The sequence below is a fragment of the Callithrix jacchus genome, chromosome 16 (genome assembly GCF_049354715.1).
Source record: "Callithrix jacchus isolate 240 chromosome 16, calJac240_pri, whole genome shotgun sequence".
In the NCBI taxonomy this organism is placed as follows: domain Eukaryota; kingdom Metazoa; phylum Chordata; class Mammalia; order Primates; family Cebidae; genus Callithrix; species Callithrix jacchus.
Window position 1 is genome coordinate 30953154 of NC_133517.1, and position 15705 is coordinate 30968858.

At 42.9% G+C, this 15705-nt stretch overlaps 1 protein-coding gene across 4 annotated transcripts in view; it reads right to left on the reverse strand.

Moving 5' to 3' along the window:
* Positions 1-15705, reverse strand: part of PTDSS1 (phosphatidylserine synthase 1) — a 72877-nt gene that overhangs the window by 46895 nt on the left and 10277 nt on the right. For all 4 annotated transcript variants that reach the window (XR_013527894.1, XR_013527893.1, XM_035277383.3 and 1 more), the window contains exons 3-4: positions 5362-5406; positions 2379-2503 (exon numbers count right to left, since the gene is read on the reverse strand). Coding sequence is in view for 2 of the 4 variants with exons in the window: in XM_035277383.3 (XP_035133274.1) it covers positions 2379-2503; positions 5362-5406 (170 nt within the window). In the remaining 2 variants the exon portion in view is untranslated. The remainder of the gene's footprint in view (positions 1-2378; positions 2504-5361; positions 5407-15705) is intronic.

The following is a 15705-nucleotide window of genomic DNA, read 5'->3' on the forward strand; positions in this document are numbered from 1 at the left end:
AGAATATAAAGCGCCTTCCACAGTGTCTGACAAATAGACAATTCATCATCAATAACTGCCATTATCCTCATTATAACCATCATCTGCATCATCATCATCATCATCATCATCATAGGCTAGGAAGTCAACCTCTGCCATTCTCTCCCTTAGAGTAAAAATATTCCAAAACAAATTTCCCCGCCGAGACTGATAAATAATTTCCAGCATTCTTATTTTTGCTTTAAGCATATCCCTTAAAAAATTTAAAGATATCTATCTTTAAATACCACTCCAAGAAGGATTTGACCAATGTCACTGTGAGGAAATAATTATTTCTTGGACCTTTTATTAAGTCCTTTTGTATTACTTCTTGTTTGTCAAAGCAAACCCATCTGTGGCCCAAATTCCTGTTCTCCTTTTCAGAAAGGAATTAACCTGTACCTAATGTTTGGATAAAAAAAGAATCGGAAACAAACACATTATAGTATAAAATAGTGTGATATTGTGGTTCATAATAAATACATAATTTGGGGACAACCCAGTTCCTGGCCCAGAGCTCCTAAAACCTTTGCAATTTCCTGAGCAATAGGGGTGCTAGGTGCATCTTTTGTTCTAATATCTGTTCTTTGACCCCAGCTACTGACACAGAGCTCCTAATCCCTTGGAATTTCCTGGTGATAGGAGCATCTTTTGTTCTAATGAGGTGACTGATAAGTTCCTGGGGGGGGGGCTGGTCATCAGGAGGGTGGATCACCTGAGTCCAGGAGTTTGAGACCAGCCTGGCCAACATGTTAAAAACCCATCTCTACAAAAAATACAAAATTAGCCAGGCATGGTGGCGCATGCCTGTAATCCCAGGTCCTCAGGAGGCTGAGGCAGGAGAATCACTTGAACCTGGTAGGCTGAGGTTGTAGTGAGCCAAGATTGCACCACTGTGCTCCAGCCTGGGTGGCAGAGGAAGTGCCATCTCAAAAAAAAAAAAAAAATGGTGGCTCATGCCTATAATCCCAGCACTCTGGGAGGCTGAGGGGAGCAGATCATTTGAGGTCAGGAGTTCAAGACCAGCCTGGCCAACATGGTGAGACCCCGTCTCTGCTAGAGATACAAAAATTAGCCGGGTATAGTGGTGGGCACCTATAATCCCAGCTATTCAGGTGGCTGAGGCAGGAGAATAGCTTGAACCTGGAAGAGGGAGGCTGCAGTGAGCCAAGATTGTGCCACTGTACTTCAGCCTGGTCGACAGAGTGAGACTCTGTCTCAAAAAAAACAAACAAATAAAAACAAGATCATGCCTACGTGATAAAGTCTCCATAAAAATCTCTGAATTCTGGGGTTCAGAGAGTTTCCAGGTTAGCGAACACATCCGCATGCTGGGAGGGCAGTGTACCCCAGCTCCACAGGGACAGAGGCTTCTGCCCTCAGGACTCTGCTCGACCTTGTCTGAGCTACCTCTTCAACCAGCCGGTCACCTGCATCTTTTATCATGGCCTTTACATAAGCTGGCAAACTTAACTATTTCCTTCAGTTCTGTGAGCCATCATAGTAAATGATCGTGCACAAGGAGAATATTGAGGGAACCCGATTTGTAGCTGATGGGTCAGAAGCATAGGTGACACACTAGACTTGCGAGTGGCATCTGAAATGTGGGCAGTCGTGAGGGACTGGGCCCTTAACTAGGGGGATCTGACGTTAACTCCAGGTGTCAGGAAAGTTGGAGAACTGGCTGGTGTGGGAAAAACCCATCAGAGAAGTGTTCGCCATTGGTGAATAGAAAAATAGTTGTTTTTTTCCGTAAAAATAGTCTCTTTAGTAAAAGTCAAAATAGAGCAGTTTTAGCCAAGAATAAAATCTTTTGTATGGTTTAATAAAAACATTAGTAACAAATAAAATGGCCTCTCTGTGGCAAGCAGTGGGGCAGGATCAAGGCATCCAGGCCAGAGTGAAGGTGCTGAGGGTGATGCTGATGGGTGCAGGGGCAGCCACCGTGACCCAGGGCCTGGCGTGTTAGGGGCACCATGTCAGACCTTGCAGTAGGCCTCACAGATGATGCTACTTTGTTCACTTCACAATAAGCCCCGAGTAAGAATTACTATTTTCAACTTACAAAAAAAGGGAATAATCTAACAAATACTTTGCCCAAAGTCCCGCAACCATGTAACACAGGCAGAATTCACACCCACGGCTGTCTGATGATCACAAGTGTATTCTTCCTCACAGACCCCTCTGTGGAATGAGAGGATCTCCTTTCCATGCACCTCAACAACGCTCCCAGATACCTGGTGTTTAGGTATCTACACAGGAAGTATAGAGAAGGAACAATTTACGATGTGAGGTCTACTACCTCTTACACCCAAGAAAGAGTGTACCAGTTTCTCCAAGAGGCTCTGACAAGTACATACCATGACATCTGCTTCTCTTGTGGCATATCGAAGATTTGGATCTAGCCAATACATTAGAGATTTAACCTGCTCGAAATTCAGGAAGAGTAGGAATACCAGGAACAGGAAGTAGAGCACACTGAGTCCTGAGAGAAACAAAAACATGCTTAGGTTTAGAAGAGATCCAGTTGTCAGACACACACGATACACATTAGACTCGAATGGCATTGTCAAAACCAGACACTAAGAATGCAACACAGCCTGCTGAGACCCCTCTTGTAATCTGGGATTTCCTTTAATGAGGCAGGCAGTCTGATACAGTCCTCATTCAGATTGAGAGGAATCAATAAAACCACCTCTGGGAAACTGATGCTAACTTAAACTGAGACTTGAAGGACTTCCAGGCAAAGGGTGTGTGGGGTGGGCGAGAGAATCGCAGGTAGAGAACAGTGTGCAGGTCGGTTTCTGAAGAGAAATGTCTAGGACCCAGTATGTGGCTGGAGCACTGGCAGAGAGGGGAACAAGCAAGACGGCCCTGAAGTTACAGGGTTAAAGGCCACAGCCAAGATTTCAGATTTGATTGTAAGTTAAGTGGGGAAATGAGATGATCTAGGTAATATTTTAAAAAGCCAACTAAGTGGACTGGAGGAGGGCAAGCCTGGCTGTGGACAGTACTACTGGCGTAAGGTTCAAAAGGTGGCCCAGGGCCACTTATTCGAGACTTACGCTCTATATTAGCCCTTGTTGGCATTCTTTTATTGTTATATCATCTCATAATTGCTATCTTAATAATCATCCATGTCATTTAAAAAAGAAATGTGAATGATGCACTTTCAGAAGGCAAAAGCCTGTCCAATACATTTTAGAAAGATTTCAGAACTGATCACCAGGGACTTTGTGGTTTCTCTTTCTGTTGAACCTGTTGGAAATAGAATGTTTATGCAGGACATTTAGAGACTGTGATACAAATGACCTTGGATCACAGCACCCATCCAAACTTGGCTCAGCACTAATCTCCTGTGAGCCACTCCAGAGGAGAGCACGTCCGTGGCTGGAATGAAATCTACTGCAAGCACTATAGTGCCAAGCCTTCTAATGGGTACCCCTCTCCAGGCCTCAGGTAGCTCAAGGGAGGCCCAGGTGGTATGTGGACAGCCCATAATTGTGAATCCCAGGGTCCAAGGAATGCATAATTTTTAGGCAAGTTGATGGGAGAATTGCCTTCAGTTTAAGCTTATGCACCACCTATTTTTTCTATTTTTCACCCCAAATGCCCCCCACTTGACTTTTTAATAATTATGATCCTCTTGAATAATAACATTAGGACAGAAAGAATCTGTGGTGCAGGGATTCGCAATCTGGAGTTCTTGGTTGGGCTTCGAGGTCTGTGAAGTCTGCATACTAGATGCAGAATTGTGCATGGTGAATGTCCGTGGGTGCACACATTGGGAATGGGTCTATCTATAGTTCTCATCGGATTATCAAAGGGCTCCATGTTCCCAAAAGGCTCTCAGGAAGGAAATAATGCTGCTTATTACCTGCCATAGACCATTTGAAATAGCAAGAATTCAGATGTGTTCAGCTAGCTGAAAATAACTTATTAACTTCAAACAGCACTATTAAATCAATGGGAGGTATGTTTGTTATAGCCAGCACTGTCTTTTAAAAAATGTAAATGGAATCAGGTCACTCTGGGAAAAAACCTCCCATGATTTCCCCCTGCTCTTCATGCTCTGCTCTCTACCCTGGCCCACAGACCCCATGATTCCATCTGTGCCCGACGACTCTGTGACCTCCCTCCTACTCTTCTCCCTGGGCTGACTACACTTGTGCCACACTGGCCTGGAACACACCAAGTGGTTTCTAGCTGTGGGCCATTTTAGCAGCTTCTTCCCTTGCCTGGGATGTTCTCCTCCCCAAGAATCTGTGCAGACCTGGATCCTCCTTTGTATGACAGTTTACAACTCAGCATCAGTCCCTCAGGCCTCCCCTCACTCCTCAAGCTAAAGCAGACACCCAGATCCTGCTGCCTCCCCTGGTCTAAACTAGCTTCCTAATACTTCCAGATAGCTGATAATTTTTGATTACTGATTAGTGTAATAGTTTGTGTCACTAGCTGTCCTCTGTCTTCAAGGGGAAGGGCAGCTCCTTGAGGGCAGGCTCCTGTCTTTCTGGTCCTCCCTGGTGGCCTCAGGGCCCAGAGCAGCACCTGTCACACAGCACACTCAGTGAATGGCTGCTGAGTGAAAAGTTCACCAATCAATTCAAAGAGATTATGAGTCACCTAGGAGCTCTGAAGGCTAAAAGAAAAATAGGCAGCCTTTCACAAAATAGCAATTTCTTAGAGTTCTTGTACACTTTTATATAAGAGTATATTTTCTAAACCTAAAATTATTCATTTGGTGACTTATTTAGGCAAGATGAAGCCAATATTCAGTTTTGAAGATTCATTTCAAATCCATTTAGGTGATTTCACTATTTGGACTACAAAATCAATTAAAAATAAGACATCTAATATTTATATGCTTATTTGTAACTCTTAGTTCAAATTAGGGTTCTTTGTCAGAAGTCTTCTCTTTCCAAGTTCTCATTTGTAACACTGAAGAAATTGAATTGCTTTGTTTCCATTCCCTCCCAGATGCTCCCAAGACAGAGGTGCTCATAGTAGGCACTTGGGCTTACACTAGTAAAAAGCAATATGAAAATGCATAAAGAAAAACAAGAGATTTTGCTTAAGTCAAAAATCCTGTGTACATTAAGAGACAGCAGCATAAGGAGGCGTGTGGAGTTGAAACAGTTCATGTGTGAGAGTATTTAGGTCACTGTCAACACTTTATTCTGTGTCAAAGACTTTTAAGAAAACCTCTATATTAGGAACATCAAAAAGTAAAAAGCTATAACAAAGTTTAACTATTGAGAGTGGCAAGTGAAAGTCTTAAAGTGATAAACAGAAAAAAAGACTAAAAAAACAGAACATCCTTTTATATTGCTAATGGAAACTTACCAAAAACCATTCGCCATAATGCTGGATGAGGTCGAGTGAATGGACCTGCAGATAAATAACATTATAAAGTTAGAATGAACTGGTTTCCGAAGAGGCTAAAACTTAAGAAGGTACTGCTGATCTCCATATAGATAACCAGAAGAAAAAGCTCTCTACTGTTAAAACAGGTTTTTGGGGTTTTTTTTTTTTTTTTTTTTTGCTACATAAACACTTTGAGGTCAAAGTTTCCTTGAAATGTTTTCTCTATATTGTAATAACTGTCACCACAATCATCAGAGGCACCACTCTCCATAACAGATTTTTTTTAAAGCTTTGTCTTGACAAGTCAGAACATAATTTCTCATGGAAACAATGCTGTAACAGTGAGTGGGGTCACCAGGCCAGGCTTATGTGTGTTTAATACATATTGCACCTTAACAAGTAAAATGTCCCAGCTGCCCAGGAGCTCCAGGGAAAAAAGGTTCTAGACACTAGACAGCACAGTCACCATCATGTACATGCATTCGCATGTGTGTGTGTGTGTGTGTGTGTGTGTGTGAGAGAGAGAGAGAGAGAGAGAGAGAGAGAGAGAGAGAGAGAGGGAGAATATGACTGAAAAATAAAAGAGGAGAAAAACACCTGTGGTTTTTGAATATGACCTGTGCTGACACAACACCTCTGACATGGCAATCCAGTTCAGACACATGCAGATTCCACACAAATGAAACAAAAGTCTCATGGATACACCTTTCCCTTATGACAAGTGATACACCAATACCTTCTCTTTTTTCATTAAAAAGAAAAAGAAGAGGGAGAAGAAAGCAAGCGGAACCTTGACCTTACAACTCACAGCTACGGAAAAGCACCACTCCAGTGAGGACCTGTTCTGTGTGGGGCTGCCCATGCCTTTTGAAGAGCCTTCCTACCCTTGCAGAATTCCCAACTTGCAGAATTCCCAATTCAGAATCCCATATCCCCAGGAGAGACACCAGAACTTGCTTCCCAGCCTTCTTTACAGGTAGGGCTGGGTCTGCAGTGGCACTCGTGCCAGGCTTGGCCTCAGGAACAGGTGACAGCAAATGGAGTAGGTACAGCTCTCTTCTCTCTCTGTTTCTCTGGCCCTGGGCAAAGGGGCAGCAGTCAGGCAGTGGCCATCCAAAGTGGCACTCCATTACAATCCATTGCAGAAGGGACACTGGGGCAGAGCATAGCCCACGCTTGCTGGGGTTTCCTCCTTAGAACAGTTCTGGGGGTTGTGCCTGTTTCTGGAAGCTCTGGCGATGGCTGGTTTCCAAGCCAGCCTATGACACTGTGAGCCACTCCTAGTGTTGAATTGCTTTTTAACAGGCTCTTTAATGAGTAGAGTCAGCATCTGTTGCTTGCAATCTTGAATCCTATCTGAGGCAAACATTCCACTATAACTTTTATTCTTGAATTCATTCTCAAATCGCTTATATATTCTTAAGAAGACCACATTGAATCATATTTTTTTTTGGTGACGTGACTCGGATAAATCATATTTTAACTACTTTCTTTTGATGAGTCAAGTTCTTATTACGAAAATCAGTTACAAGTACCCCTCCATTCAAATCTATCAGTTCCTAGGTGGCAATTCAGATGGTGAGTTTGGTTCATGAGAGATTCTGCTTTACCCAAATGCATTTCATTCCTGTGTTTTGGATGGCAGGTAGTAAGAACTCAGATAGTTTGGGGTGTATTGAAAATTAATCGAAATCTGTTTGATTCTGAGTTCCAATAGTGAGGGCTCAGACAGTAACGATTACTTGTATTCCTTTTCAAAATCAGCTGCTTCTTTCTCAGAAAGTCACAGGGAAGATTATAAACCAGGATTCCCTGCCAGGTAATAGGACACCATCACCTTTCATCAAGTCATTGGGAAACTCATGGCTAAAACTGTCATCTTTTAAGTTATTTTCATTTCCAAATGTTCCTCTTTACTGATGGTAGGGAATAGCTCTTGACTTGTCACCATAAGTGACTTCTGTATTTTGGTAGCTTCCTGGCTTGCAAATATTACTTGATCTATACCATTAAATTAACCTTTTGGACATAAAATGGGATGCCAGTGTTCTGTATGGTTTCCTCTTACAAGATTCAACTCTAAAACTGTATGACCTATTATTTGGCTTGTGACAAAAGTAGCACTTAAAAATCCTGTAACATTCTTCTCAAGAGCAGTCATAATGACAAGTCAGCAGTACTTTCCTGAGCACTTCCTATGCACCAGGCTGTGGAATGAGACACCCCACACAGTGTCATGAGGACTCAGAGACAAAGATGTCACCATTAGTCCCACTTTACAGATACAGATACTGAGGCACAGGAACCTGCCCTGGGTCATGCAGCTCATGGAGTCCTCCTTAGCTCTGTCACAGACTCCTCTGTCACCAGGATGAGTAGTGAGGAGCACCTGGGGACTTCATGTGAACTCTCACAGGACTGGGTTGGCTCAGGATAAGGAGAGGGTTGGAGAGGGTGTCTGAGGGTTGAGCCCAGACTGGCTTCAGGACCAGGAGAGTGAGGGGAAAGCAACAAGCTAGGGGTGTTTAGAGCTGATGCAAGAGAAGGGAAAGGCATGACAGGCTTTGCCGTAATGTGGAACTGATAAGCAGGCTCAGGAAAAGCAAGCAGGAAAGGGCAGGGAACCCATGGCTCTAGAGATTAAAGCCAGGGACCACCCTGACTCAGGGAGGTGGGAATCACTGGTAACTTTTGCCTATGAAAGGTGAGATAAGGCCTGGAATGTAAGGTGACCTTTTCAGTAACTAACTTCAAAACCCAGTCTAGGTTTGATTTCAACCATCAAATCTGCCGCCCTGCAAGTGTGAGGCTTGTCATAACTGCCCATTGCCTCCTGAGAAGAAACTCTGAATTTTTTAAAGTGGTATTTTTAAAAGTACATTTTAGTAGCATTATACACTAAGAGTGCCGTCTTTATCATCAGACAGCAATATTGCTAAAAGTATCATTTTACTTTAAAATAAAAGCAAACAAGGGTGAGGCTGGCGTGTTCTAGATTATAAATCCTGATACTTATGCTCACTAGGTTACCTGCACCTGGCTACTCCAGTCAAGTCACCTTTGCAGAGCCTAAGGGTGTATGTGCCAGGGGTGGGGACGCAACAGAAAAGGAGCCCCGCCTTCCACAGCATCACTTGTGATGCTGTGAACCTTCATGTCATCTCAATGCCTTCCCCGCAACTCTTACTTCCCAACAGACTATTGACTATTTTCTCAGTGGTCTTGTAAAGCAGGCTTCCTCTTCTTTGACTATTGTTATGGTTCTGAGGTCATTAGAAGGTCTCTGCCTTAGGGTTGCTCTCCACAGGAGTTCCTACTACTTATCTGTGCTTTTTATCGGATTTGGTAAAACCTGCCTGGGAGAATTTGGATCTGCAGTTTGGTTACTCACTCTTGCTTATGTTGGAGAATTGGGGAAGACTTCTTAGGGCAGAGGTTCTGCAACCGATGCTGGGTTTTGGTTTTCTGATGAGGCACCCTTAAAAACTATGGGTTTTATTTTCTTTATCGTTCCTTCCATCTAGAATACATACATCATTTTTTGTTAAATGGAATCTCACTCACTCAGTCACCCAAGCTGGAGTGAAATGGCACCATCTCAGCCCACTGAAGGCTTCGTCTCCCAGATTCAAGCAATTCTCCTGCCTTAGCCTACTGAGTAGCTGGGATTACAGGCATGGGCCACCATGCCCAGATGATCTTTGTATTTTTAGGAGAGACAAGGTTTCATCATGTTGGCTAGGCTGGTCTCAAACCCCTGACCTCAAGTGATCCACCCACCTCAGCCTCCCAAAGTGCTGGGATTACAGGCATGAGCCACCACATCCAGCCTAGAATGCATCATTTTCAATCAGATATTAAGAGCAAGGTTAATTTCAAAAGAAATAGAAACCAAATGTCTTCATCATGAGAAGAGCTAGCATTTTGAAATCTACCTCAGAAATTAGAAAGTAAGATCACTGTCTGACTCACCAGAAACACTTATATCTATGAAAAATTAAGTTCACAGGACTTAACCTTAGGGAAATATAATTATTTTAATAAAAATCAGACATTGCCTGCCCAATACCTAACATTTGTATCCTAAAGCCAGAGGGCCCCCCTGGCAGACCCTCTTAGTCTGCTTCTCCTTTTGATTATTATTAGAGTTCTTCTAGGGAAATTTTAGAAGGTGGAAAAAAATGATCTCTAGGCAAATTTCAAACCTAAGAAAAAAAAAATTTCTTTTTTTTTTTTTAGATGGAATCTTGCTCTGTCCCCCAAGCTGGAGTGCAGTGGTGCAATCTTGGCTCACCGCAACCTCTGCCTTCCTTCCTCACCGAAACCTCCACCAAGTGATTCTCCTGCCTCAGCCTCCTGAGTAGCTGGGATTACAGGCATACGCCACCCTACCCAGTTAATTTTTATATTTTTGGTAAAGATAAGGTTTCACCATGTTGGCCAAGCTGGTCTTGAACTCCTCTCAAAGAGCTGAGATTACAGGCGTGCATCACAGTGCCCAGCTGGAATTTTTTTTTTTTTTTTTTTACAAAAAGTAGTGAAGCAGGGGACACACGATGGAAGGAGAAAGGAACTTTTCTTTTTTTTTTTTTTAATTTAGAAGATGGTGAACCTTTTGGATCACTTTCAAACATCAAGGAGACATGATTACCATTATCTTAGCTCAGAGACATCAAATGACACAGAAGGACAAACAATGACAAACTCAGAAAGAATAAGAAATACTAATTTTTCACTCTCCTCAAAAAACCTTAAACAAGTACTGAGTGCAGCCAGGTGTGGTGGCACACAGCTGTAATCCCAGCACTTCGGAAGCCAAGGCAAGTGTATCACCTGAGGTCAGGAGTTCGAGACCAGCCTGGCAAACATGGTGAAACCCCATCTCTACTAAAAATTTTTTAAAAATTAGATGGGTGTGATGGTGGGTGCTTGTAATCCCAGCTACTTGGAAGGCAGAGGCACAAGAATCCCTTGAACCCGGGAGGTGGAGAATGCAGTGAGCCGAGATCGAGCCACTGCACTCCAGCCTGGGCAACAGAGGGAGACTCTGTCTCAAAAAAAAAAAAAAAAAAAGTGCTGAGTGATGTTTCTCTTGCAGACAACAAAAAGAAAAGAGAAGCTTGTTCTGTGAATTTTTCTCCAGTTGGATTTATTAATTAATTCAACATATATTAATGAGAAGTCACTGTGGACCAGGTACTTGAAGTATAAATAAGGCTGGGCTGGTTTCGGGGGTGTGGTAAGGTGGAAAGGGGATGAACAGTTAAAGGGAGTTCTCAGAAGCAGGAAGTGTATACCAGAAGGTCACCTGTTGAAAGAAATCTCCAGCCAACTGGAGACTCAAATAGATTTCTAAATTTCACTCCATTGGTAAGTGGTATAGTTAAAATTACACATACACCTGAGTGTCAGTTGCTATAATGGGATGAAGGTAGCAATGAAAACATTTTTGTAAGGACGCCAAAAGAGAATGAAGAGGAGACGTGAGGAGGCAAAGTGGGCAGGAGAGAAGATGTATAAAAGTGGACATCAAATCCTCTCCTTCCTCGGCTCTCACTACCAGCCCTCTCCCTCCACATCTGCTTATGGAACCGAAAGAAAGAACCCTAGGACCTAATCCTGCCACTCACCCTGCTGATTGTCACACCAAATTTTGTTTGAATGTCCACTCCTCTGCCATATAACTCAGGGGTGGATTCTAAACCAGCAGAGGTAATTCTAGTCCCCTGGCATTCTTCTAGCCAACAAATATCTGTTGAACATCTTCTCCTCTAAACACTATAAATTTCTGTCCTTGGAACTGGTTGAGAAGAGACATGTGGCCCAACCCTAGCCGAAGATATGGAAGTGTGCTGGAGGGTCGCTAGAAAAGTCGTCGCTACTCAACTGAAAGACACACAAGAAGAGATGATCCCTTCATCTGCTGGCTATTGCCTGCCTTGACATGGCTTGCCCTGCAGGAGCTGTCTCAAGGCCAGCAGGGCAGAGTGCAGGCTAGAAGATGGCAGAACAGAAAGGGGTAAAGAAGATGGGTCTTGGCAGGTCACTGAGCCACTGAATTAGCCAGCCCTCCAAGCACCTTATCTCAGAATTTCTTGTTATGTAAGAAAATTTCCTTATTGGTTAAGCCATTTTGAAATGTGCTTTCTTTTTTCTTTTCTTTTCTTTTTTTTTTTTGAGATGGAGTCTTGTTTTGTTGCCCAGGCTGGAGTGCAGAAATGCAATCTTGGCTCACTGCAACCTCCACCTCCTGGGTTCAAGTGCTTCTCCTGCCTCAGTCTCCCAAGCAGCTGGGATTACAGGTGCACGCCACCATGCCTGGCTAATTTTTGCATTTTTAGTAGAGACAGGGTTTCACCATATTGGCCAGGCCGGTCTCCAACTCCTGACCTTGTGATCTACCCGCTTTGGCCTCCCCAAGTGCTGGGATTACAGACATGAGCCACCACATCCAGCCTCTTGAAATGCATTTTTTAATCACTGGTAGCTAAAAGCATCCTTTTATAAAACACTATGGAGAAAGTCAAGGGCCTTCTTTGTTATTTAAACTCTACAAAAGAATCACATGGCTCCCTTCCTATAGGATTTGGCCAAGTCTACCACACAGATAATATATATGAACTCACACATACCCGATGAGACAAATGAACACAATCCACTTTTGGCCTATACACAGCTGTGCAGGGCAGCGTTTACCAGGTCAAGGATAAATGCATTTCAAGTTGCCAAAAAATCATTCCAGGCATGTGATCCACTGCAGGCACTTCCCTAAAACTGCCTGTGAAGGAGAGGGCAAGTTTGGAGCTCCATTTCTCCCATTCATTTTTCATTACTTAATTTAAGAATATGTGCCAAGGGTGAGGAGGATGGAAAATAAGGAGACAAGACTGAGGGAGAAAGGGCACGTATGCTCCACTCACAGAAGCAGCCACTCAGCATGGGCTCCTGTGGCCTGAGAGCTGGTCTGATAGGGGAGGCCACACACCTCAGGGGCACCCTGCCCAGGGCCCTCCCAACTCCGCACTATCTCCACTGGCACCTTCCAAAGCCATTCCTAGTTTTAAAATATTCGGTAACATTCTTTCATGTGAAAAAGTTAGTTTCACTACTCTTAGGTAAAGTGTAAATAAACAGATCCTCTGCAAACAAACGAGGTAAGCACAGTACGTTTGCTATATACACATATACACATGGCTTCAAGAGAATGCATGTCCTCCCTTCACTGACTGATGTCCCAGTCCCTCCAGCACAGGACACTGAGCTGTCATCTTCCTTGTTTATAGCTTCCAAACCTATCTGAAACCTTATTTTTGGCAGGGTCTGCCTCTCGGTGAATGGTGTGTGTGTCTTTGTGTGTGTGTGTGTGTGTAAGTACACGGGAGGAGGGGAAAGGATGGTAAGGCAGAAATAGAGTAGAAACAGGAGAAAGTAGGAAGGGTTAGATCAATGTGTCAGCTCCTGCCAGTCACACACCACACATGGGCAATGAAGGACCGTCAACTCAGTCACCACTCACCTCCTGTGGGATGCAAAGCATGCTAGGTCCAGGCCAACTAAGACCCTACCCTGGGGGAAAAGACAAGCCAGGGACTGACAGAAAAAAAAAGAGAAACAGGAGGAGATAGAAACATATTATGTAGAAAGTCAGAAATAAAGCACATTGCAGAAATAAAGGACCTAGTGAGAGATGTTACCATAACAGCACTGAGGAAGAAAAATGCACAGCTGGGGCCCTGCCAGGAGGCTGACATCAAAGGCTGGGGGACGTGGTGGCACATTTCAGCCTTCTCACTGGTAAATTGAGATGGCTGAACTAGGTGAGCTCTGTGGCTCCTCCCCACTTTGTGTATATCAAAGAGTCCATGCAGCCAGGATAAGAAAACCAAGCTTCAGTTTTATCTTTCCAAAATCAAAACAAAAGCACAGTCCCACAATGAGATTTTGAGCAGGTGAAGTCAACTTTGAAGATTAGAGGACTTCACTGGGGAACAGAGGCAATGTCAGCAGAAATCACACAAACTGTTACGTCGAATAGATCTAATCCCATAACCTTCAGTGCCTTTAGTACCTCAAGAAAAACATCTGCTAATGAAGCCCCAATACTCAGGTCCTGCTAAAGACCCAGAGAAGGGATGGCTGTAAAAATCACAGCGATTGAGACTAATCTTTTAGAATCCTCATACTTCTAAAACAGCTCTGGACTCAGAAACAGCAAATTTTTTATAAAGAGACAAAAAGAAATCCTTGAGAACTAAGCAACAAATAACACAGTCAAGGAAAGCTGAAGACTTAAAGAATACCTTTGCACTGATCAGCTGATACCTTTGCACTGATCAGTTTCCTGAGCACATATGCAAGTATCATGCTCTGACAGACTGATGGGGAAAAACAAAGACAGGAAAGAGGACATAAGAGAAATGGTCATGGCATTGAGTGATGACAAAGAAGGAAGCAGCAGATCACAGGATGCAGAAGGCAGAATGGCTGAGGGGAAGGGGAATAAACTGTCACTACCATCTGAATAGTCACCTAGTCCCATTTTAGAGGCTCCACATGTCTGCCTTGCATTGAGCTGGTATGTAACCAGAGATAGAGCTTGCCATTTCCTTGCTTTGAGTTGTATTTCTATGCCACCTTTGAATGGAAAGGCCAGGACCCAGTGCTCAGGAAACCCATCTTTGACTGGCACTCTTGAAGGAGAGGAGCATCTATACAACACCCAAGCTCTCCTCTAACCTAAAATTCAATGGGAGGGAAAGGAAAGTTGGCAAATAGCCAAAAAGTTGTCTGACATCAAGAATTTTTTTCAGCAAATTTGATAGCAGGAATCCTAGCTGCTCAGGCGGCTAAGGATGGAGGACTGCCTAATGCCAAGAGTTCAAGACCAGTCTGGGCAACATAGTGAGACCCCATCTCTATCTACAAAAAAATACAAAAAATTAGCTGGGTGTGGTGGTGTATGCCTGCAGTTCCAGCTGCTCAGGAGGCTAAGGTAGGATAGCTTGAGCCCAAGAGTTTGAGGATGCAGTGCCCTGTAATCACAGTTGTGAATAGCTATTGCACTCCAGCCTGGGTAACACAGCAAGATTCCATCTCCAAAAATAAAAAAAAATAAAATAAAATAAATCCTATAGGAGGGTCAACACCCCTTCATTCCATGACTTTCCCATATTACACATACATTGTCTTCATACCCTGATAACTGAGCATTTCCAGAACCATCAATCCTTATGGAAAAGCCAAACTACACTTGACTTATCTGCATAAACTATGCAGATTTTAATAAAAAAAAATCTTTTTAACTTAAAAGCTTGCGTGTTTGGAGAGCTAAACTCAGCTCCCAAATAACTTGGCTATGTAGAACAATTCTTCCTCTGAGGGATTCAGAGTCATGGTTTTATCAGTGTGATTATTATGCTACTCTGCTACATACTAAAACCCACTACATTCTTGTAAACACAGTGCCACATAAGAGTCTGCCTCTCTTTTTTTTAATCTATCTTCTTCTAGATGACTCGTATCTCAAAAAATAGAACAAAATTCCACTGCTACCATCTTAGGAAGCCTGAAGGCCTTGACATGGAACATTTCCAGGTAGCATCTGATAACATTCATAATGAGCTTCTTATATTACACATGATAGCCTACTGAATAGCATGGGCAGTTACAGAAGAAATGCAGCCTAAACCCAGGCAGGGCTGGCCTGTGGTTATGGAGAATAACCCATAAGAAAGACTGGAACCATTTCCAAACATCATTTAAAAAAACAGAAGACAAGAGTGAGCATTTAGAAATGGTTATGGAGATTTGGTTCAATTCATTCACTTCAGAGATGAATTGTGAATATTCCTTTTCAGTATCTTAGGAGAATATCCTAGTGGGAAGATACCGAAAGGGAATAAGAAAAAAGAAAGCAACTTTTAAGGAACAATTTGGAGGAAAGGGATGAATTGCGAGCATGAAAGAATACCAAACTTGCTTTGTAAACAAAAATTTTGCCTCACTCCATAATCATGATGGGGGCACAATTCACAGTAATCATTGTCTTTTTTTCCTGCTGATGAAAATTCATATCCCAAATGCATAATCAGCAAAGTTTATGGTGATAAAAGATCACTCAGGACAACCCATTTAAGTAATACTCATTATAGCACTGACCCTGTCCTTAGCAAAAAGGAAGAACTCAGCAGTAATGGAGTATTTTATGACTCATCTGATAATAACAAAAACAGCCACAGAAAGAACCACATTTATTGAGAAACCACACTTATAATTTGTCAGTCACATTCACAGTGTTTAACATGCCCCAATTTAGTCAACCCT